Raw genomic sequence first — 24,945 nt, forward strand, 5'->3', positions numbered from 1 at the left:
AGTTCCATGAGGGATTGCCCCACCCCTTCAGTGCTCAGGGCACCCCACCCTCTTTGCTACCTGCCTTTTTTTGTTCTTTTGTTTATTATTCAGTTTGGTTTTTTTCTCTTTTCCCTGGGTGGGGGTTGGTCTGTCCAGGGGACTATGCTGATCTGGCCCAGGGTTGTCTGTGGGAGTACCGCATGCTTCTTAGCTCACCTGGTGGTCTGCGTCTTCCCAAGCAGTTGGGAGCTGGCGTCTGGTGGCGCGGGAGCCCTCCTGGTTTCTCTGTTTAAGGTGGAGTGGAGATGCTATGTGCGAGCTGGGGGTGTGAAAGAGTCGGAGTTTTGCCTTTTCTCGGTGGTTTTTCCTGCAAGGTGTATCTCCAGCATCTCTCCAAGATTTTACTTTAGGAAGCATGTGTTCTGCTTCTTCCCTCTAGTCACCATCTTGGAATCTCTGTTGTATGCTCTGATGCACAGAAGTTTTATATTTTGATGTAGTCCTGTTAATTTTTTTCCTTCATTGCCTGAGATTTTGTTGTCATTTCCAAGGAGTCATTGTCAATCCAGTGTCTCGAAGCTCTGATTTTCATGTTCTATATTTTTCTGTCAGAGTTGTATAGATTTAGGTTTTGCAGTTAAGTCTTTGCATTTTTAAGGGTTTTTTTTGGAGGTGTGATGTTAAGTAGGGATCCAACTTCATTCTTTTGCATGTAGATACCCAGTTTCCCAAACACCATGTGTTAAAGATACTGTTCTTTCTCCATAAAATGGTATTGGCACCCTTGTCAAAATCATTTAACCATGTATATGTATATGAATTTACTTCTGAGCTCTATATTCTAGTCCATTGGTCTCTATGCCTGTCTTTATGCCAGTATCACAGTACTTTGATTACAATAACTTTGTGGTAAGTTTTGAAATCAGGAAGTGCGAGATCTCCAACATTATTCTTCTTTTTACAAGATTGTTTTGACTACTCTGGTCCCATGAGATGCCAAGTGAATTTCAGGATAGATTTTTGCATTTCTACAACAAATTGTTGATATTTTGACAAGAATTGCTTCAAATCTATAGATCATTTTGGATACTGTTGACATTTTAACAATATTAAATCTTCATACCTGCGAACATAGGATGTTTCATTTCTATCTTACTTTAATTCTTTCAGAAGTATACAAGTCTCTGTCAACTCCTTGCTTACATTTATTCTTATCTTATTCCTTTTCTTCTATTATAAATGAAATTATTTTTATAATTTCCTTTTTATGTAGCTCACTGTTAATACCTATAAACAACTGATTTTTGCTTATTTTGTGTCTTGCAACATTGCCAAATTTTATTAGTTCTTAAAAGGTTTTATTGTGTGTGTGTGTCTGTAATCTTTTTGTTTTTAACTTTAAAAAACTTTTTTGGACAGTGTCTCACTGTGTAGCCCAGGCTGGCCTAGAACTTGCTATTATCCCAGGCTAGTTTTGAACTCTCAATAGTCCTCCCTCAACCTCTTAACTGCTGGGATCAGAGGTATGTGCCTTCATGCCTAATTCTGATCTCTAAGGTTTTTTCCCCCCTATATGTAAGATGATGTTTTCTGTAAAAGCAGGATAATGTGCTTCTTCCTTTCCAATTTGGATACCGTTTTATTTCTTTATCTTGCCTAATTGATCTGGATAGAACATCCTATACCATGTTAAATAGAAGTGGTGAAAGCAGCCACCTTTAGCTTGTTCCTAATCTAAAGGAAAAGCTTTTACTCATTCACCATTGAGTATATTACCTGTGTGCTTTTCATGTATAGTCTTTGTTATGTTGAAGCAGTGCCCTTCCATTTTTAGTTTGTTGACCATTTTTATCACAAACATGATGCTAATTTTGTCAAATACTTTTTTTCTACATAAATGAAGCTGAGTGTGTGGTCTCATTTTTCCCTTCATTTTATCAAAAGAGTATATCATGTTGGTTGATTTTTGTATGTTAAATCATCCTTGTATTCCCAGGATAAATCCTAAACTGTTGAATACTGTTTGCTAGTATTTGAGAATTTTTGCATCAATAATTATCAGGAATATTGGTCTGTAGTTTTCTTATAGTGTCTTTATCTGGCTTTGGTAATACTGACCTCAGAATGAGTTTAGAATTGTGTCTTCCTCTTTAATTATTTTGGAAGGGTTTGAGGAGGACTGCTGTTAATTCTGCTTTAAATATTTAGTGGAATTCAACAGTGAAGCCAACTAATTCTAGACTTTCCCATGTTGGAAATTTTATTTTTCTGCCTTTTTAATTATCATGTTATTGTTATACTGGGGGAAGTTTTCATACTGATTCATTCTCCGTACTAGTGATAACTGTTCAGATTTTCTATTTCTTCCTGATTCAGTCTTGAAATTTGTATGTTTCTAGGGATTTGTTTATTTTTGTTGTTCTTTCTAAAGAGCAACTCAACTTTGTTAATTTTTTTCTATTGTTTTTCTAGTCTCTTTATTTCTATTCTAATCTCTATTGCTTACTTCTGCTATCTTTGGATTTAGTTTGTTCTTTTTTGTCTAGTTTTCTAATGTGTAAATTTACATTGTTGAATTGAGACCTTCTTTTTATCATAAGCATTTATAGCTACACTTTTTCTTCTTATAGCTATTTTTGTTGCATCCCACAAATTTTGGTATGTTGTGGTGTCATTTGCTTTTGACTCAAGATATTTTCTAATTTTTCTTGTAATTTTGTTTTTGACCCATTTAAGAGTGTGTTATTTAATTCCACATATTTGTGGGGTTTCCAGGTTTTTTTCCTGTTGATTTGTAGTTTTATTTTATTGTGATCAGAAAAGATAGTTTGGATGATTTCAGATTTTTAAAGTCATTAAGACTTATTTTGTTGCCTAACATACGATCTGTACAGGAGAGTATTATTCATTTGGGAAGAATGTGTATCCTACTATCATTGAGAGGCACAATATGTGTATGTCTGTTAGGCATCAGGGGTCTGTACTAATATTTACATCCTCTGTTTCCTAATTGATCTATTTGATTGTTCTATCCATGACTGACAATGGGGCAAGGGGTCTTACTATTATTATACTGCTTTTTCTTCCCTTCAATTCTGTCAATTTTTGCTTCATATATTTAGAAGTTCTAATATCTAATGCATAGATGTTTGTTATTATGTCTTCTTGATGAATTTACCCTTTTATTATTATGTAATGTCCTTCTTTGTCCTTTGTGACAATTTTTGACTTAAAAGTCTGTATTGTGTGACACTAATATAGCTACTTCCATCCTCTTTTGGTTACCATTTGTATGGATTACATTTTTCTGTCCTTTCACTTTCAACCTATGTTATAGTGAATGTCTCTTGTAGATAGCATATTGTTGGATACTGTTTTTTTAATCCATTCTGCTAATATTTGTCTTTTGATTGAGATATTTAATCCACTTACATTTGAAATTGCTGATTGGGAAAGACTTGCCATTGCCATTTTGTTATTTTTTGTATGTTTTATAGCTTTTTCTATCCTTCATTTCCTCTATTACTGCCTTCCATTGTATTGTTGATTTTTTTAGTAATGATATGTTTTGATTTTCTTTTGTATTTTTTTGTTCTCTAGATATTTCTTTTGTGGTTATCATGGATATACCTATAACAAAAGTTACAGGAATGCATTTTAAACTAATAGCAACTTAACTCAAATACCTACAAAAATTCTACTCTGTTGTTTATTGTCGTTGATGTTGCAAATTACATCTTTCTACATTATGTAATCTTTAATACAAATTCACAATTATTTTTATGCTTTTTTCCTTAAATCCTGAAAAAGGGTAGTGGAGTTTCAACCAAAAATATAATAATTTTTTTTTTATATTTGCCCATGTATTTACCTTTACTTACTATTTTTATATGGCTTCAAATTATTGTCTAAGGTCAAATTGAAGAACTGTAGGCCAGGTCTAGTGGTAATAGACTTCCGTAGCTTTGTTTTTCTGCAAATGTTTAAATTTCTCCCACATTCTTGATGGGTATTTTTGGTTGGTTATAAAATGATCAGTTGGGAGGATTGTTGTTGTTGTTGTTGTTTTGTTTTCTTTCAGTATTTAAAATATACCATCCACTGTCTTCTGGCCTACAAGATTTCTGCTGAGAAATCTACCAATAATCTTGTTGAAGATCCCTTATATGTTATGAGTTTCTTTTGCTACTTCAAGATTTTATTTGTCTTTCAGTGTTTTGATTATATGTTGTCATATGAATCTCGTTGGGTTTATTCTATTCAGAGTGTATTGAGCTTCTTCCATTTGTATTTCCTTGCCTTTCCTCAAATTTGAGTTTTTAGCTATTACCTTTTTCAAATAAGATCACTGGCCCTCCCCCTCTCTTTTCTCTTTCTAGAACCCTCATAGCCTCTTAGGCTCTGCCCACTTTTCTTCATTTTCTATTCTTTTTATTCCTCATAATCAGTATTTTCAAATGGCCTGCCTTTAAGTTTGCCTGTGCTTTTTTCTGTCTTTTTGAATCTTCTGTTGCTTTCCTCCAGTGAATTTTCAATTCAGTTATTGTATTTTTCAGCCTTAGAACTTATGTTTGATTCTTTTTTATAATTTGTATTTCTTTATTGACATTTACTCATTTTTTAAAATTCTCTCCTTGTTTTTCTTTAGCTCTTTGAACATATTTAAGACTATGGTCTTAAAATCAGTGATTAGTAAATATAAAGTATGTATTTTTTTAGAATTAGCTGTTGTAGGTTATTTTATCCCTTTGAATGAACCATTTTTCATCATTTCCTTGTATGCCTTTTGATTTGTGTTGAAAATAGAGAGTTTGAAACAACAGTTACCTCTTAGGAGAGGTTGTAGATAGACAGTCATTGTAGACTGTCTATGTAGTAGACCCTCAGTAATCAAACTAGTGTGAAAAGGCAAGTCTTCTCAAGTCTTTTTGGAGCATGTCTTTCTCCTGGAACTGTGAGTTCATGTGCCTGCCCGTTTTTCCCTACTGCTCCCCATATACATGAATGTTCTTAAATATCTTAATTTCCCTAAGAGTCTCATCTTCTTGGAGACTTAGATGTTCTGTTGTATTCCTCTGCTCATAATCTCTTGTACCTAGGGACTTATGGCTCTGTTGTCCCCCTGTAGTCTCATGTATTACAGTGCCTATTACTGCTTTCAGCATCCTCCAATTTGATGTCCAAACTATGCCTCCATTTCCTCAGAGCTCTGAGCAAGACAGAAACCAGTCTATCAGAAAGCCCATTTATAAAACATAGTATTTAAAACAAGTTCCACTCTTTCCCTGTTGTCCTACATGAGAAGCTAAGAATCAGTCAGCTTCAATCCAGCAAAGATAGGGTATGGCAAGGATGTGCAAAAACACCATGAAATTTCCAACCATTTTAAATGTGGCCTTTTCTTAAAGGCAGTTAACTGAATGTTTGCTTTGTTGTTGCGAATCTTTGGCTTGTTTCTGTCTCTCACAAAGCTATTTCAATCAGTCTATTATTGTCTCTTGGTGTTTCCAAGGGGGGAAATTAGGGCCAATTCCAATGCAAATCACTACTCAGGTACTTCATTAGTAAATACACTATTTTAACAGTAAGTAATGTCATTTTTCTTTGTAAATAATACAACTCTGCCTTCACAGATGGTGTTATTAGTAGGAAGCAAGTAGATCATGTAGAACTGGATAGGGAACATATTATAGTTCTTATTAAAATTTAAGAACAGAAACTAGGACCAGAAAACTACACGGAGGATAAATGTTTGCAATAAATTTGACATTTTGAGATAAATGTATCCAAACTTGATAAAAGCCTATTAGAAAAGTTTTAGGTGAAACATCACAATCATAATAATCATCATTATAGTCTAAGAAACGTCTTTTTGGGGGATGGCAGGGGGATAGTAAAAATCTAATTTCAAATCCAGAGTTAATAGATACAGTTAAATTTTTCCAATCATATTTGGATATGTCCTTTTTTTAAAAAAGTTGACTTTCATAACTTTCTCATAATTTTCTGAGAAATGCCCATTTATAAATAAAAGGTCCTTGTCCAAAGTAGCAAAATAGTTTTTTTGTATTTGTATGTGTTTAATGTTGGGAAGAGACTAGCTTAGATGTCCTGTTTTGTTTTACTGGTCAGTTTGCATATTTCTATGCCAGTACCACATTGATGTAATTTCTGTAGGTTCATCCTTTGTACTGTGGTCCTGATTTCTGTTCTTCAAAATTGTCATGGCTTTTCTTGCACTTGCCCTTTCATTTGATTTTAAGGCCATGTATGTAGGAAATCCCATTAGCATGTTGCTTAGAACATATAGATTAATTTGGGGCCATATAAAAATTATTTTAATATTAAACTTTCCTGTCCATGGATATCTTCTCCACTTACTTAGGTACTATTTAATGTCATCAGCTGATATTTTGCAATTTTCTACAAAAAGGTCATTAAAAACTCATGTAGATTTTTTTCATAGGTACCTTATATTTTCTTGTTGTCATAAATGCTGTGTTTTGCAAAACTGTATTTTCTAACTTGCTTAATAGAGTTTAGGAACACAATTGATTTTTAAGAATTGATCATAAATCTTACTAGTTTAAATTACGTCTCTGTAAATTATTTTTAGTTTTGTAGTCTACTGAATAATCTTTAAATAGTACAACCCTTTATTTCTTCATTCCCAATTATTATAATTTTTCCTTTTCTTTCAATGTTATACAGACCTGACCTGCTGTATAACGTTGAATAGAAACAGCAACATTGAGCATTGCTCTCCATTCCAGTCTTTCACCATTATAAAACCTTTAGCAGGTTTGAAAGTCCCTTCTACTACTTCAAGGGTTGAGATTTTTGTTTGTTTCTTTGTTTGTTTGCTTGAGTTTGGTCCTAAAGTTGTGTTGCAGTTTATTGGCAAAACCAATTTGTGTGGGGGATAACAACTGGAATGTTCATATAGTTTTCCTTAACTATTATGCTAGAGAAATTTTCTGATGTTAAACTGTGCTTGTCCAAAGGCTGCATATATTCTCTCATATGTGGAATATAGCCACAATAAAAATACAAACAATATTATGAAAAACCAAAAAAGAATTCTGTATTCATTTTTGTATAGAGAGTATATCTACATATTTTCAAAGTAAAAATGGTAAGAGTTGTTATCAATAATACTAACAGTATTACTTTTACTTTGCTGTTTCTTATAGAAATACAATTTGGAGGTTTTGTTGCTGAGTATGTCTAGTTGAATGGTTCCCTAAATTTGTATTGAGGATGCCAAAGTACTTTTGCTTATATATGTAAAATCAATAGATGTTTATTGCATTAGTATTAAGCCAAAATGTTATAAAGCTCACATTTATTAATTTTTTAAATTAATAATAAATCAATACTAGGCAACTTATAAATAATTTTAAGAAAAATTAATCAATTCATACCAAAATTTCTTAGAAGAATGACATTGTTTTACAGTTTTGCAAGTCTCTTTAAGTCTGGACTAAGAAAAAATTGAAGTGTCAGGATCAGTTATGTACATGCTGTTTAGGTTAAATTTGGTAAAGAGGTTTTTTTGTCTTACACAGATATAGCAAAAAAAAAAAAAAGCAGCCACTTTTTAACTACTTTTCAGATAATTGTGGCTATTCTTGTTAGATACCATAACAAAACTTGAAAAGAGAAAGTTTCTTAAAATTGGGTTGTAATGCAGATCTAGGAATTTTATTGATAAGTTCCCTACTCTTGTATCAGTCAGTTTTCACTTTCAATTGATTTTTTTTCTGCCTGCGTGATTCTGTAATATGCATGGATCATTTAGAAAATAATAATTCATGTTAGTATTCAGGCTTTTCAGACAAACATTTCATTATACAATATGAAAAATTGTATTCATAAATTGCACCATGGTCTGATTTGTAAAGACTTTAAGCCATACATGGTATACATGCCTATAGTCACAGCATTTAGGAGGCAAAGGCAAGAGGAATCATTAGCTTGAGGCCAGAATGGGATATATAGTGAATTTCAGATCATGCTGGGCTACATAGAGAGACCCTTTCTCAAAAAGCAAGGAGAGAGAAGAGGGAGAGAGAGGGAAAGTGAGAGAAGAGAAGGAGAAGAAGAAAAAGAAGAACAGGAGGAGGAGGAGGTGAGGGGGAGGAGGAGGGAGATAGGGAGGAAGGAAGGAAGGCAGGCAGGCAGGCTATAAATATTGGTGGAAGATGTTTTCCAAAACTTGAATTTTCCACTTGAAAGTTAGAATTTTATCAACAATTCTCTCTCTCTCTCTCTCTCTCTCTCTCTCTCTCTCTCTCTCTCTCTGTCTCTCTTTCTCTCTGTCTCTCTCTCTCTGACAAACTCAATTTCCATTTTCTTTAAAGAAATACCAACCAAATCCCTAAATCTTTATTACCACAAAGTTTCTGCCATGAGCTAGAAGCTAGTTCAACTCATAATGGAAACAGGTACACAAGAACCCTTTTCTCATTAATTATTGAACATTCATACGCAGTAAAAGTACTTTTTACCTCTCCTGACTTTGTCACATAAGGTGAAAGTTAATAAAAATCAACTCTCGTGAAAGTTCCATTAGGATATACTTAACTTGTGTGTGTGTGAGTATGTGCATGTGTACTCTAAGTACATGACAAAGAAAAATACCATGACATAGTACTGATAAAAAAAATGTCCTTGTAATTCCTGGAATAAACCTAGTTTGGTTATCATGTACACTCATATTTATTGCAGTTCCCTGTTTGATATTTTATTAAGGATTTTTCTATCTATGTCTATGTGTAAGATCGACCTATGCTTTTCATTTCCTATAATAGCTATGTTTAGTTTTATATTAGTTATACTAGCTTTATAAAATGAACTGAGGGTTGTTTCCTCTGATTAATTCCTTAGAAGAATTTGAATAAGCCTAATTCTTTGGATATTTGGTAGAATTCACTATAAAACTATTTGTATATGTGTTGTATATGTGTGTGTGTATGCACACACGTGCACAGGGTGTAAAAGAAAGTGAATACATAATGCTGATTTAAATGACTATAGGAATATTTAAGTTTTTGTTCTTATAAAGAATAACAGCTTAAGATATTATTTATATACCATGAAGTGGTACATACACCCTCTTAAAGTGCACAGTTTGATGATTTTTATTTATTCACAGTTGCCCATTTTTAAGTTGGTTATTTGTGTTTAAGTTATAAGAATTCTTTATTATATAGTCCTTATTTGATATATGATTTGTAAGTATTTTCTCCCATTCTGTGGATTATCTTTTTTTTTACTTGCAGTTCTGGGGTTTGAACTCAGGGTCTAATGCTTGCTAGGAAAGCACTCTACCACTTGAGCTCTTTTTGGTTTGGTTATTTTTGAGATAGGGTTTTGTTTTATGTTCAGACCTTCCTGGATTGTGACCCTCCTGTTTGTGCTCTGCATCGTTGAGATAATAGGCTTGTGCCACCATGTCCAGCCATTGGATGAGATGGGCTCTCATAAACTTTTTGCCTGATCTGTGTTTGAACTGCAATCCCCCTAATCTCTACCTCCTGAGTAGCTAGGATTACAGATGTGAGCCACCATACTTGGCTCTTTTCACTTGCTTAATAGTGTCCTTTGGGGCAAGAAGTTTGTCATTTTGAGATTAATTTATATATTTTTCCTTTGTAACTTGTGCTGTGGTGTCTTAAGAATATCTAAGACAACCATTGCTTAATCCCCAAATCAGAAATATTAATTCCTATGTTTTCTCCAGAAGTTTTTTTTAGCTTCCACTTTTGCATTGAAGTTTTTGGTACATTTTGAGTTAACTTTATATGTAAGAGTTTGGCTTAATTTTTTCACATATTTACATTCATTTGTCCCACCACTGTTAAAGAGTAGTGGTGAATTGTCTTAGAAATCTTGTCAAAATAAATTAAATTATCCATAAACTTAAGGAATTTATTTCTGGCCTTTTTTTTTGCAGGGGGAGGGCGGTACTGGGGTTTGAATTCAGGGCCTCATGCTTGCTAGGCAGGCACTCTGTCACTTGAGCCATTCTGCCAACCCTGTGTTTTGAGTATTTTCTAGATAAGTTCTCATGAACTATTTGCCTGGGGCTAGCTTTGAACTGCGATCCTCCTGATCTCTGCCTCTGAGTAGCTGGGATTGTGAGTGAACCACTGATGCCCAGCTAGAATCTTAATTCTTAATAGAGCTTTGATTGTTATTCTGTAATTTATCTTTATGTCAGTACCAGAGTCTCTTGATTACTGTAGCTTTATAGTACATTTCAAAATCACAGAGTGAGAGTCTTCCATTTCTTTCTTTACAAAAGTTTTGACTGCTCTGGGTTGCTAACCTTTCTACATGAATTTTTTTCTTCTTTCTCTGTATTCCAGGCTGACCTCAAACTCACAATCCTCCCTTGTTATCCTCCTGAGTGCTGGTATTATAGGCATGTACCCCATGCCCAGCTCCACATGAATTTTAAGATCAGTTTTTCAAATTCTAGGGGAAAATGTCAGTTTAAGTTTTAATAGGAATTGCTTTGACAATGTAGATAAATTTAGGCGCATTCCCACCCTAACATTGCTGTCTTCCAATCTATAAACATGAGATTTCATTTATTTATATTTATATCTTAAATTTCAACATGTTTGTAGTTTTGCACTTCTTTATTAAATGTATTTCTAACAACTGTATCACAAATGGAATTATTTTCATTCATCTTTGGATTATTTATTGTTCTATAGAAATACAACTGTTTTTGTATCCTGCAGTTTTTCTGAACTTATTAGATCTAATCCAGTGTATTTGCATGTGTGAGTGTGTATTCCTTAGGATTTTCAATATGCAGTTTGTGCATTGTACCAATACCACACTGACTTTAATTATTACAGCTTCATAAAAAAATCCTAATATCTGGTGGGGCAAGTCTTCTCCCCTTGCTCTTTTTTTTTTTCCCCAAGAGTACTTTGGCTATTCTAAACTCTTAACTTTTCTATATAACTTTTAGAATCATGTTGTTTAAGTTCCATGAAAATTCCTATTGAACTTACAAAATTGGATTTGCATTGAACCTGTAGATTACACTGGGGAGAATTCACATATTTGTGACATTTAGTATTCCTAGCCATGAACATGACTTATTTATTTAGTTAGTTAGTTTATTTTCTAAACATCCTTTAATTTTCTCCATAGAATTTTTGCATTATCTTTTGCTATTTATTCCTAAATGTTTGCTAGCCTCTGAGATGATTGTAAATGGAACATTTTTAAATTATATAGTTTTTACAATTTTCTGATATATAGAAATAAAACTGCCTTTAATATGTTAATCTTATATCCAGCCAATATAAATTTATCTACTAATCTTACAATTTGTAGATTATTTTGTGTAAACTATGTAAATAGTCTTATCACCTACAATAATAAGAAGGTTACATTTAAACAAGGATGTGAAATAGTCAAGTAAGTAAACTATGTGGATATTAAGGGAGCAATATACGAGGAAGAAGAAAGAGCAAATAAAGCAGGGAGGTGACTGATGTGTTCAAGGAACATCATGGAGTTGGAGTTCCTGGAATGCTGTTGTGAGCAAGTGGGAAAGTGATAGGACCAGGTTATGTAGGGCCCTGTAGTGTACCGTATGGGCCTAGGTTTTTACTCTGGTTTGGGAATCTGTGGAAAGGCTGTAAGTAAAGGAGTGACATGATCTGATTCAGGTCGTTGAAGGATCCTTCTGGCTACTGTGTTGAGAATAAACTATGAAGGTCAAGGACTAAAGCAGGAAAACATGAAGGAGGCCATTGCAGTAATCCAGGTAAAATATTGGTAGCCTAGAGCAGGGTGGTATTAGGGAGAAGTGGTAAAAAATGTCTGCATTCTGGATATGTGTGTGTGTGTGTATGTGTGTGTGTGTGTGTGTGTGTGGTACTAGGGTTTGGACTCTGGGCCTCACACTTGATACCACTTGAGCTATTCTACCAGCCCTTTTTTGTGTATGTGTGTGTTATGTATGTATTGGATATTTTCAAGATACAGTCTAGAGAACTATTTGCCTGGGGCTGGCTTCAAACCATGATCCTCCTGATCTCTGCCTTCTGAGTAGCTGAGGTTACAGATGTGAGCCACCAGAGCCCAGCTGGATTCTAGATATATTTTATAAAGAGAACCAACAGGATTTGCTGATAGGCTGGATATTGCTTATGAGAAAAAAGGAGAGTCAAGAATGAGTCCAAATTTTTTGACTTGAGCAACTGGAAGAAAATAGAGTTTCCATCATTATTAGGAATGTCTTTTGAAAAAGTCAAGCTATCAGCTCATATAATGTGCTCTTAATAAGGCCTTTGAAAATTTTTATTTTGAGTCTTAGCATTTGGAATTGGAATTTGTTCTCCCAAGAACTTGCTTTTGTTTTTGTTTGTATCTACTAGGGACTGCAAGTTACGGTGCTGATTTCATTAGCTGCCATAAAATGAAGAACCACATTTGTGTCCCTTGTATAGCAAGGATGTAGATATCTAAAATACGTATTTTTATTGACTTCATTTGTATTTTTAGTCTTGTTTTTAATCTTTCTCACTATTTTTGATGTGTTCTCTTATTATATATCTTGTTTTTATTTTTCTTACATTGCTGGGGTTTGAACTCAGGGCCTATGTATGCTAGGCAGTCACTTTATTACTGAGCTAAATCCCAAACCTAAGTGTTATATATCTTTTTAAACCTCTTTAAAGTCTTTTTAGTACAGGCAGGATTTAAGATAGATAGAAATAAATTGTTTCCCTTGTATGCCACCAAAAATGAACTGTGATGGGTAATATTAAAATTTAAAAACTAAGTTAAAGTGAATTAGAACATTGTTTTCAACTATAGATAAATATATGTATATGTGTAAATAAATATGCACACACATTTTTGAGTGCCTGCCAGGTTTTTCCAACTCTGTATTGTTCATTCAACAACATTTAGTGAATGTGTGCTATGTCCAGGTGCTGTTCTAGGCACTTGACACTTCAGTTAATGACCCCTACCCTTAGGGCAGGCATTCTAGTGGGGCAGATACTGACAAAATAATAGCACATGCACTAAATTATTGGTATAATAGAGATAATATTGCCATTGGGGAAAAGTCAAGCATGTAAGGAGATTGAAAGTGAAGGGAGTACAAGGGCTGCAGCATTAAATAGAGTGGCCTGGCTGGGTCACACTGAGAAAATGACATTGCTGCAGAGACTTGAAGGAGGTAAGGATGTAGGTTACATGGTTATCTAAGGGAAGACTGTTCTACCAGAGTGAATGGCAAGTAAAGGTCCTGAGGTAGGAGCATGCTTGCCAGATTTAAGGGACAGTTAGGAGGCCAGCATGGAGTACAGTGGTGAAAAATGAAGTCAGAAAGGGGTGGGGACAAACTGCACAGGGCCTTCTAGACTGTCAGGACTTGAGCTTTTTCTCTGTGTGAACACCATTGCAGTTTTAAGCAGAAGAGTGGCATGATTTGACTTGCCTTTTAAAAGAATCACTCTGGCCATTGTACATAACTGCCAAAGGAGTTAATGATTATTTCTGCAATTTTAGGTATATTACAGCTAATACTGACACAGAAGAACAGAGTTTTCCTGTCCCTAAGCCATTTAATACACACATAGAGGAATTAAAGTTAGATGTCCTTCTGCAGAAGGCAGATCACTTACGTGTGAATGAGTCTGGAAAGATGGAGAGTTTTGAACTACTTTGTGACCACAAAGAAAAGGTAAGAGCTATGTGACGTAAGTTTTCATGTAGCTTTCATTTTTACTTTTTTTGTGTGTGTGGTGCTGGGGATTGAACCCAAGGCCTTAAGCATGCTAGGTGAGCACTCACTCTGCCACTGAGTTACATCCCCAACCTTATAGTTTTCATTTTTAACTCAATCTACTATCTTATTCATGTTATGACCATAATAATTGTGCCACAGTTCACACTCATTGATGTGAAATTTTTCCATAAATTGATTAAAATTTCTAAAAAGTAAATATGAGTTAAGCTTTATCTCTCAGAGCAGACCTACAATTATGCACATTTACCTTGATTTTCTATTAATTTGTATATTGAATACATAGTTTATAACTGATAAAAATAAGGCATTATGCCAAAGCATATAGCACATTCTCCCTGGAGAGATGAAAAACTATTTTAAGTTTCCTGCAATTCTTATCAATATAATAGTTATCAGTATCTGAAGCCATTTCTACCAGTGATTATTCTGTAGTGTTTATGTTAGACCTGAATTGAAAAGCCTATCTCTCTCACTATTATCACTATAAAAAGAATGGAGTGTTTACAAAATCCCACAGAGAAATAATTCTCTTTCCCATGAGCAATTTAAGCTTAGCCTTGTCTATGAATTAAGCATCTCTAAACCTGGGTATCATAAGTTGATCAATGTATAATGTACAAATGTACCAGAACATCACACTGTATCCCACAAGGATAAACAAGTATTATCTGTCAATAAAATGTTTAAAAACTTTAAGAATCTTTAGGATTATATTTAGGTAATTTAGGTAAAATAGAGTGTAACTATCTCTTGAGTATATGTACTTCAATTTACAGATATATCCAAAATGCTCTTTGAGCTATTATATTGATATAGGTAACTTTTAGAAAGGAAAATAAGAAGAGAATACCACAGCCCAGGAAGAATTTATAGGTTCTGGCCCCTATAGATTCCCTCTTCTACATGTATCTGGTAGTATTAATTGGTTTTAAGATCCAAATGTGACACAATATTAGGTCACATTTCTTAGATATGAATACTTGGATTTAAAATGCTATATACTTATATATACATATGTGTGAATTCTGAATTCTGTCATCCATTATACCAGTGTACTTGCCTACGTTTTTGAAAGTTAGAGTGAAAACAATTATAGTCTGGACAAATTACTGAGTTAATCTAATGTGCAATTCTATCTTTTCAGTTTAGAGATGAAATAGAGTTTATGTGGCGGTTTGCTCGTGCTTATGGAGACATGTGTGAACTTTCTACAAATGCAGAAGAAAAGAAACATTATGCTAATATTGGTAAGTAATTTGTCAACCAATGGTCTACCAATGGTCATTTTGTAGTGTTTATGTTAGACCTGAATTGAAAAGGCTATCCTTCTCACTATTACCACTATAAAAAGAATGGAGGGTTTATAATATCCCACAGAGAAATAATTCTCTTTCCCATGAGCAGTTTAAACTTAGCCTTAAATTACAGGCTGGAGGAAATTGAGAGGCGAGAATTTGGATAGGATTGAAAAAGGATATATCCAAAAAGAAGAGTGCACAAGACCCTTAGTATCGCTGGTCTGTGGTTCCAGTTCTTCTCAAGTGGCAATTACGATCTATAATAGACCACTAGTGATTTCTTAATTAAAACTAAATTATCTTAGTTAAAACCAATATATTTTATCTATTTTAATATATCCTGGCCACCCAAAATACATGCAATCTCAGAACAGGAAGATCTTTTAGGACTAATGTATATGTTCTTTTAAGATATTTGAATATATTAGAATAAGCATCTGAAAAAGAACTCAAATTTCACCTTTTGAACTTTATAAAATCACAGAAAAATAAGACAGTAAGTAAAAATATTTGAGAAAAAGCAATAGTGAGCAGAGGACAGTTGTCTCCAGCAGTAACCTGTCACAATTAACCTAGCACACCTTACTTCCGTAAAGTAGAACTCCAGGGACTACACAGAAATAGCCTCACAGGCATTATGTTTTTTTGAAACATAAATTGTTTAACCTGAATGATGCATATGTGGTGGTCAGAGTATTAAAAGAGTGTATGAGAAAAAGGAGGATGTGATAGCAGGGGTTGGAGACTGGTGTGGGAAGCTTTCTTTTAGAAATAACCATTTCCCATAGATAAGTTTATTTTGAAGGTCTATTTTATAATGGAATGGAATTTCAGTTAATATGTGAGTCAGTGAAAATGGAAAAGATAGAGGCTGGAGGAAATTTGGAGATAAGAATTTGGATAGAATTGAAATAGGATATATCCAAAAAGAAAAGTGCAGTAGACCCTTAGTATTGGCTGGCTTGTGAGTCCATCGAGGAAAAATCTGGAATGCTCAGGATGCATGGAGTTCAGTGCTATTCTGAGGATGCTTAGTTCATTTTTCCCATAATGTCCAGTTTCTTCTAAAGACATGCCACTTTCAACAAATCTCAAATTGTCACTTTATCACTTCAATAAGCACATTCACCTTTACCTTGCATTTTGAGCACCATTTGCCTGTCAGAAGATGTACTTTTCACAGAATTAAGGGCAGGGGAACAGCAGATCACACAACTTAAACACGGGATTTACGAAGAGCATCTCCACATCAACAGAGCAGCATAATACATGTATGGGAATTAAAAAATTTTTGTTTTTGAAATTTCTTTTGATTTCATTTATTTGATCTCACTTAGTCAAAAGCCTTGTGTAATAAATCCACAAATAAGACAGGCTTATTGTAGTACCAAGAAAAAGGAGAACATCTTTTTCATTCATCCAGAATGAATTTATCCAGATATTGAAATAAGTTAAAAAGAATTCCTTCTTTATCTGTTTAAGAAATATTTTCTCAAAATTACTGTGTCCAGGAACAAGGTTAAAATGAGAGGTAAAGATAGGGAGAAGAGGTAGAAAAGGAGGGATATGAGATTATGCTAAGGAAAAGCAGTGCAAAATTCTTTCATAAAACTCAAAATTAGTGTATCATTATGCAGTACATTTTAAAATTCTGACTGACCATAACTTGTATTCCAAGTAAATATGAATCTTAAGCTGAAAGGAACATTACTGTACTTTTCATAATTAAGGGTTCAGTATGAATGCCTCAAAAAATCACAAAATACTATCCTGCAAGGGAAATAGTTTTCCTTTTGGTCTTCAACTGCATAAGGAAAGCTGTGAAACCAGTGTGTATACAGCCCAACTTTCTTTTATATTTTCAGAATGAGGGAATCACTCCTGTTTTAGGCAGAACAAAACATTGAAAGTTTGGTTTATTTGGCAAAGTAGCTAAAATGCTGATGTACTTCTTTGTTGCTGCTCTTTGTTTGTTTGTGAAAGGAAGGTCTCACTATGCAGCCCAGGCTGGCCTCAAACTCCTGATCATCCTGCCTTAGTTTCCTGAGTGTTGGGATTACAAGTCTGAACAACCACACCCAGCTTGATTTAATTTTTAATATTTTTACATTAAAGAGTATGTTTCTAACCATTCATTCAAAAATTACTAACTCCTTTAATATTTATCTACAGTGTAATATCAGTTATTTTTAAAATACTTTTAAATTTTTTCCAGTTAAGTAGATTTTCACCCAGAGTAGTCCCTTCAATGGATAGTTTTATAATGCCTCCTAAACCAAGTAACAAATAGAACGGTTTAGAAAAGATCTTTAATTATAAAGATTATCTAAACCACTCATATAGAAAGCCTTTTTGTATATCATTGAATAGTCTCTTCAAGGCTAAATTTTAAAAAGCGAGCAGGGAAAAAAGAAGGTATGAAACAAAATGACCCCTTTTGAGAAAGGTTCTCAGAATATGGTCATGCTATTAGATAAACCTCTATCCAAAGTGATTATTACATTACTATATCCTATTCTAAAGCTAAGTAGAATAATTTGGGGGGGGTCACTTATGTCACTGAGACTGTTCATTGTTGTCAATAATTAAGCCAGAACCTTGCAGGGAGCCTTCCTTCTCCTTCAAAGTCCCTCGTGCTACTGAAGGTCACTCTCTTTTTACTTCCTTTTTATTTTTTGCATATAATTTACTTGTTTATATACCTGATGCCTACTGAACTATAAGCCTTTGGAGATCATGGACTATGTCTTATTTGGTGTTTTATTCCCAGATGTTCACACAATATGGTACTTAGTAGTCACTCAGTAAATGTTTGAATTGATTACAAAAACACAATTTATTATGTTTTAAATAATGATGGAATGACTTCTTGCACTTAACTAAATCATTTAACCCAGTGAGTCTCAAACTTGAGCATGCATCAAACTTATTGGAAACTCATTAAAACATGGGTTTCTGGGCCCAACCCCCAGAGTGGGTGATTTACCTATAGGGTGAAAATGTGCTTTTCTAATGCTTTTGGTCTTGAGACCATATTTTGGGAACCACTGACTTGATTCAAAGATATACCTCCTACCAACTCACATAAAGGTACTAAGTGTAAATATATTTGCTTTCAGGAAAAACTTTAGGTGAAAGAGCTATTACTAGAGCACCCCTGAATGGATATTGCCATCTGTGGTAAGTTCACAGGATTTGTGTAGTCTTTTAAATTTCTAATAGGCCTCTTTATGCATTGTCCTAGCTATAAAAAATATGACTGACCCATTGAACTGGTCAGCCATATTCACTGAAAAAATGTATTTAGTAGATAGTTCAGCAACTATTCTTGTTATGCTTGTTCTCATGTATTTCTCATTAGGCATATTTTAAATATATTTAAGGTAAGCTTTCGTTGACTATTTCATAAATGAGTCTACAAAGTCTCATAGCTTCAAGTATAAGCTATAATTAAATCTAGTTTAATATAATACTTTGCTTAAAAGCTTATACTGAAATGATAAAAGAATGTGTCAAAAAGTAAAAGCACAGTAGCCGTTTTCTGCTAACTTGAGTCATGAGATACAAATTCTACAAGTCAAGAAAAAGCCATTGAAGAAAGCTCAAAGAAATTAGTTGGGTGGGTATAGGTAAATATCTTCAGAGCAAAATAAAATTACTTATTATTTTGTCCCATTTTATACCCTTTGTATATTGAAAATTCTAAAACACAACTAAGAAGAAATATGTTGTTTTCAATTATTATTCTTCATTTTACTTTCAGTCATTTTTTTATGTTTTTTATATCCTTAGATTTTTGTTGTTATTTTGTTTTTTTTTCTCAACAGAAACACAGGTACCTTAGATGCTAGGAAAATACAATAATACATTAATTTATGACCCTTTCCTCACCTCTATGTTTGCAGAAACCCACCCCTCTCTTGGGTTATTTTATTCCTCCTAGAAACACTATTAGGCAATCTCTCTCTCAGAACAGTTCCTTCTTCATAGGTTCCCATTTGTCCCTCAGGAAACTTTTTCTCTCTATCAAACTGTAAGTACAAACCATTTTTTTCTGAAGCAGATTTGTTTCTGCATTCTGCTGTCAGCAGGGGGAGCTCCATACACAAACTCTCATGTAAAACTTCTTGGACAGGAATCCAGTAACCTTTTGTATGTCCCCTAAACTTTAAGGAACACATTCCAAAATCTGAAAAGGTCTTTAGAAACTAGAACCTGTGAATCATTTCTGAAACAAGCCATGTATGAGTAGTAGACCATATTGATGTAAGAATTGAAGTACCTAGAAGAGAAAATAGTATTCTTACCCTTGGTGCTTCTGTAAAAGCTAGAGGAAAAAGGTGATTTTGCAATTAACATTCTGATGCAGATTTAAAAGAAAACCTAATACAAGGGACTTGGGTATTATTTATATAGACAACTTTTCCTAGATCATTTAGTTTACATAATATTAATATGTACTAATAAATTAACATATGTATTGTTGAAGAACTACTATTCTTCCACTTTAGGAGTAACTATCGAATTTGTACTGAGCAAGGTATTCATTTTCTCTCTCTCTCTCTCACCATCTCCTTTGAAATTGGGAGCTGATCAGTTAGATTAGGATGCAGAAAAAACACTCAGGTTTTATTCTTAACTTTGACCCCCCTCTACCTCCCTCTTCCAGTCTCCTCCTACTCCTCCCTCCTCCATCTCTTCATCCTCCTTTTCCTCTGCCTCTTCTTCCTTCTCGCCTACATTCATTTGTGCCCACAAAGAGTCACATTAAACATGTACATTTAATTGTAATCTTCAACTTGAGGACATTTACCAATATGAGTTTTCAGTTTTCATAGAGGAACAATATTAAATGTTCTCTGAAGGCTTTATACTGTAGCTTTCTCTGAAGGCTTTGAACTATATCTTATAAGTAAGGATTGTGCTGAACTACCCTTAGTGGGTTGCCTAGTCTTCCACTAACCTCCTTTATCTTTTTTCACTTTTTGTTGTGAACTAAATGCCTTGATTATAACAATGGGCTTTAACTTCAAGATTAAATCTTACCATTACATACACAAAGTGATGACTTAATTGTTTTTCACATGATTTCTTATTCAGGATCAGTTTTTAATTTCATAAACAATCTCAAATCAGTTGATAAGAATTTAATAAATTTGAATGTCAGTTTAATCTTAATTCTTAGAATGTATTATATCTACTGGATTCAAAAGTTTTCTTACAATTAAATAGTAGAAATTTATTGTGATGAGAAAACAGAAACTTCAGAAATGGATAAGTTTAGGTAAACTAATTCCATAATGAATTGTAACAGAATACTCAGACAAGTCTTTTTTGGTAACTTAAGACATTAGTAAAACCTTATCTCATTCATTCAGCATAAATGACAAACTGTGACCTGCAGGCCAAATCTGAGTGACCATTTGTTGTAAATAAAGGCACATTGGAGCATAGCCACATCCCTGCATTTATTCACAGTAGCGTAGTTAGTAGTCACAAAAGAGCCTGTCTGGCTCCAAAGCCAGAGACATTTGCTATCTGGCCTCGCATGTGATGATTTATAAACCTTCCTTTGAAATAAAAGATGTTATTGTTAAAGATAATTTTCATGAACAGTTAGTATTTGGAAAATAATTGAGAAACAAGTATCATTTTATCATTATAAAATAGTATTCTTTATATTTTTCAAAATGAAATTGCTTTGTAACTTTAACATTGCATAAACTTTCTGTAAGATTCTTTTGTTTTTGTCATACCAGCCTAAAATACTTTTGGAATCAAGAAAATAAAGTGGATTTACAATTTGTCATTCAAATAGGGCTGGCCTTAATTAGAAATAACGTCTTACATATTTATTGTACTATACTGTTTGCAAATTATATCCACATGACTTGCAGCATGTGATTCACAGGCCCATTTCTGTTTTCTAAATAAGGTTAGCAAAGCGTGTGTGTGTGTGTGTGTGTGTGTGTGTGTGTGTGTGTGTGTTGATTAGTAACTAGGGCCACACAATAAGTAAGTGGAAATATGGAAAAAGAAATTAGAACTCAAATCTTATATTCTTACATTCTTAATCCTTCTTCTATTACTGTATGCTGTCTCTGCTTTGTTACCATAAAAGTAGTTGGCATAGGTGCTGAGTCAAAAATACTGCAGGAAAACTAATGGAGTTGTCATAGTAATGGTTGAAAGAGTATGATGACTGTCAACTGTTAAGGATGTGTTCAATATCAATACAAAGAAAATATAAAAATCATGTCAAGCATCTATAGTTAGAACAACCTCTAGATGGAGGTAATACACTATATTGTAAACTAAACCTCTTCGGAGTTCCCATCAACCTGAGAATTTCAGAAATAAAACACTGAATTACAGTGTAAATGAAAAATATAAAACAATAGCACGCATACAGGTAGAGTTGATTGAAAGAAAGAAAGCAAAAACTAGAACTCAACAACAAAAATAAAGACAAAAAAACATGCAAACAGCTGGAAACTGAATAACTCATTGCTTAATGAAAAATGGGTCATTGATGAAATAAAAGAGGAAATTAAAAGGTTCCTGGAAGTCAATAAAAATGAAAACACAACCTACCGGAACCTATGGAACACAGCAGAGGCAGTCCTGAGAGGAAAGTTTGTAGCTATGAGTGCATATATTAAAAAGACTGAAAGATCTCAAATCAGTGACCTAATGATACATCTCAAACTCCTAGAAAAACAAGAACAAGCAAATCCCAAAACAACTAGAAGGAGAGAAATAATAAAAATAAGAGCTGAAATCAATTAAATAGAAACCAAAAGTAACACACAAAGAATTAATGAAACAAAAAGTTGGTTTTTTGAAAAAATAAACAAGATCAATAAACCCCTGGCAAACCTGACTAAAATGAGGAGAGAAAAAAACCCAAATCAGTAAAATCAGGAATGCAAAAGGAGAGATAACAACAAACACCATGGAAGTCCAAGGAAATCATCAGCGACTACTTTGAGAACCTATATTCAAATAAATTCGAAAATCTTGAAGAAATGGACAGATTTCTAGATACTTATGATCATCCAAAACTGAACCAAGAGGACATTAAACACCTGAATAGATCTATAACACAAAATGAAATCGAAGCAGCAATCAGAAGTCTCCCTTAAAAGAAAAGTCCAGGACCTGATGGATTCTCTGCTGAATTCTATCAGACCTTTAAAGAAGAACTGATACCAACGCTCATTAAACTGTTCAATGAAATAGAAAGGGAAGGAAAACTGCCTAACACATTTTATGAAGCCAGTGTTATACTTATCCCAAAACCTAGCAAAGACACCTCCAAAAAGGAGAACTATAGGCCAATCTCCTTAATGAACACTGATGCAAAAATCCTCAATAAAATAATGGCAAACCCAATTCAACAACACATCAAAAAGATCATTCACCACGACCAAGTAGGCTTCATCCCAGGAATGCAGGGGTGGGTCAACATACGAAAATCAATAAATGTAATAAACCACATTAACAGAAGCAAAGACAAAAAAGCACTTGATCATCTCAATAGATGCAGAAAAAGCCTTTGGTAAGATCCAACACCACTTCATAATAAAAGCTCTAAGAAAACTAGGAATAGAAGGGAAAGTACCTCAACAGTATAAAAGCTATATATGACAAACCTACAGCCAGCATTATACTTAACAGAGAAAAACTGAAACCATTCCCTCTAAAATCAGGAACTAGACAAGGATGCCCACTATCTCCACTCCTATTCAGCATAGTACTGGAATTCCTAGCCAGAGCAATTAGGCAAGAAGAAAGAATAAAAGGAATACAAATAGGTAAAGAAACTGTCAAAATATCCCTATTATTTGCAGACGATATGATCCTATACCTTAAAGACCCAAAAAAACTACTCAAAAGCTCCTAGACACCATCAATAGCCATAGCAAGGTAGCAGGAAATAAAATCAACATAGAAAAATCATTAGCATTTCTATACACTAATAATGAACAAACTGAGAAAGAATATATGAAAACAATTCCATTTACAATAGCCTCAAAAAAAATCAAATACCTAGGTGTAAACCTAACAGAGGATGTGAACGACCTCTACAAGGAAAACTACAAACTTCTAAAGAAAGAGATTGAGGAAGACTATAGAAAGTGGACAGATCTCCCATGCTCATGGATTGGTAGAATCAACATAGTAAAAATGTCTATTCTCCCAAAAGTAATCTACACGTTTAATGCAATTCCCATCAAAATTCCAATGACATTCATTAAAGAGATTGAAAAATCTACCGTTAAATTTATATGGAAACACAAGAGGCCACAAATAGCCAAGGCAATACTCAGTCAAAAGAACAACACTGGAGGTATCACGATACCCGACTTCAAACTATATTACAAAGCAATAACAATAAAAACAGCATGGTACTGGCACAAAAACAGACATGAAAACCAGTGGAACGGAATAGAGAACCCAGATATGAAGCCACACAACTATAACCAACTTGTCTTTGACAAAGGCGCTAAAAATATATGATGGAGAAAAGACAGCCTCTTCAACAAAAACTGCTGGGAAAACTGGTTAGCAGTCTGCAAAAAACTGAAACTAAATCCATGTATATCACCCTATACCAATATTAACTCAAAATGGATCAAGGATCTTAATATAAGACCCCAATCTCTAAAGTTGGTACAGGAAAGAGTAGGAAATACTCTGGAATTAATAGGTATAGGTAAGAACTTTCTCAGTGGAACCCCAGCAGCACAGCAACTAAGAGATAGCATAGATAAATGGGACTTCATAAAACTAAAAAACTTCTGCTCAACAAAAGAAATGGTCTCTAAACTGAAGAGACCACCCACACAGTGGGAGAAAATATTTGCCAGCTACACATCAGACAAAGGACTGATGGTTAACCAGAATATACAGGGAACTTAAAAAACTAAATTCTCCCAAAATTAATGAACCAATAAAGAAATGGGCAAGTGAACTAAACAGAACTTTCTCAAAAGAACAAATTCAAATGGACAAAAAACACATGAAAAAATGCTCACCATCTCTAGCAATAAAGGAAATGCAAATTAAAACCACACAAAGATTCCACCTCACCCCTGTTAGAGCAGCCATCATTAGCAACACCACTAGCAACAGGTGTTGGCTAGGATGTGGGGAAAAAGGAACCCTCTTACATTGCTGGTGGGAATGTAAACTAGTACAGCCACTCTGGAAAAAAATCTGGAGGCTACTTAAAACGCTAAACATTGATCTACCATATGATCCAGCAATACTACTCTTGGGGATATACCCAAAAGACTGTGACACAGGTTACTCCAGAGGCACCTGCACACCCATGTTTATTGCAGCACTATTTACAATAGCCAAGTTATGGAAACAGCCAAGATTCCCCACTACTGATGAATGGATTAAGAAAATGTGGTATTTATACACAATGGAATTTTATGCAGCCATGAAGAAGAACGAAATGTTATCATTCACTAGTAAATGGATGGAACTGGAGAACATCATTCTGAGTGAGGTTAGCCTGGCCCAAAAGACCAAAAATCATATGTTCTCCCTCATATGCGGACATTAGATCAACGGCAAACACAACAAGGGGATTGGACTGCGATCACATGATAAAGCAAGAGCACAATTGGGAGGTATGAGGATAGGTAAGACACCCAAAAAACTAGATAGCATTTGTTGCCCTCAATGCAGAGAAACTAAAGCAGATACTTTAAAGCAACTGAGGCCAATAGGAGAAGGGGACCAGGAAGTAGAGAAAAAGTTAGATCATGAAGAATTAACCTAGAAGGTAACACACATGTACAGGAAATCAATGCACGTCAACTCCCTGTATAGCTATCCTTCTCTCAACTAGCA

The 24,945-nt window shown here is 34.1% G+C and overlaps 1 protein-coding gene across 6 annotated transcripts in view; it reads left to right on the forward strand.

Moving 5' to 3' along the window:
- Rmdn2 (regulator of microtubule dynamics 2) overlaps positions 1–24,945 on the forward strand; it is an 86,498-nt gene that overhangs the window by 31,567 nt on the left and 29,986 nt on the right. For all 6 annotated transcript variants that reach the window (XM_074049527.1, XM_074049525.1, XM_074049528.1 and 3 more), the window contains 3 exons: positions 13,537–13,711; positions 14,922–15,024; positions 18,195–18,255. In XM_074049527.1, the coding sequence (XP_073905628.1) occupies positions 13,537–13,711; positions 14,922–15,024; positions 18,195–18,255 (339 nt within the window). The remainder of the gene's footprint in view (positions 1–13,536; positions 13,712–14,921; positions 15,025–18,194; positions 18,256–24,945) is intronic.

Source organism: Castor canadensis, chromosome 12 (genome assembly GCF_047511655.1).
Source record: "Castor canadensis chromosome 12, mCasCan1.hap1v2, whole genome shotgun sequence".
NCBI classification, from domain to species: Eukaryota; Metazoa; Chordata; class Mammalia; order Rodentia; family Castoridae; genus Castor; species Castor canadensis.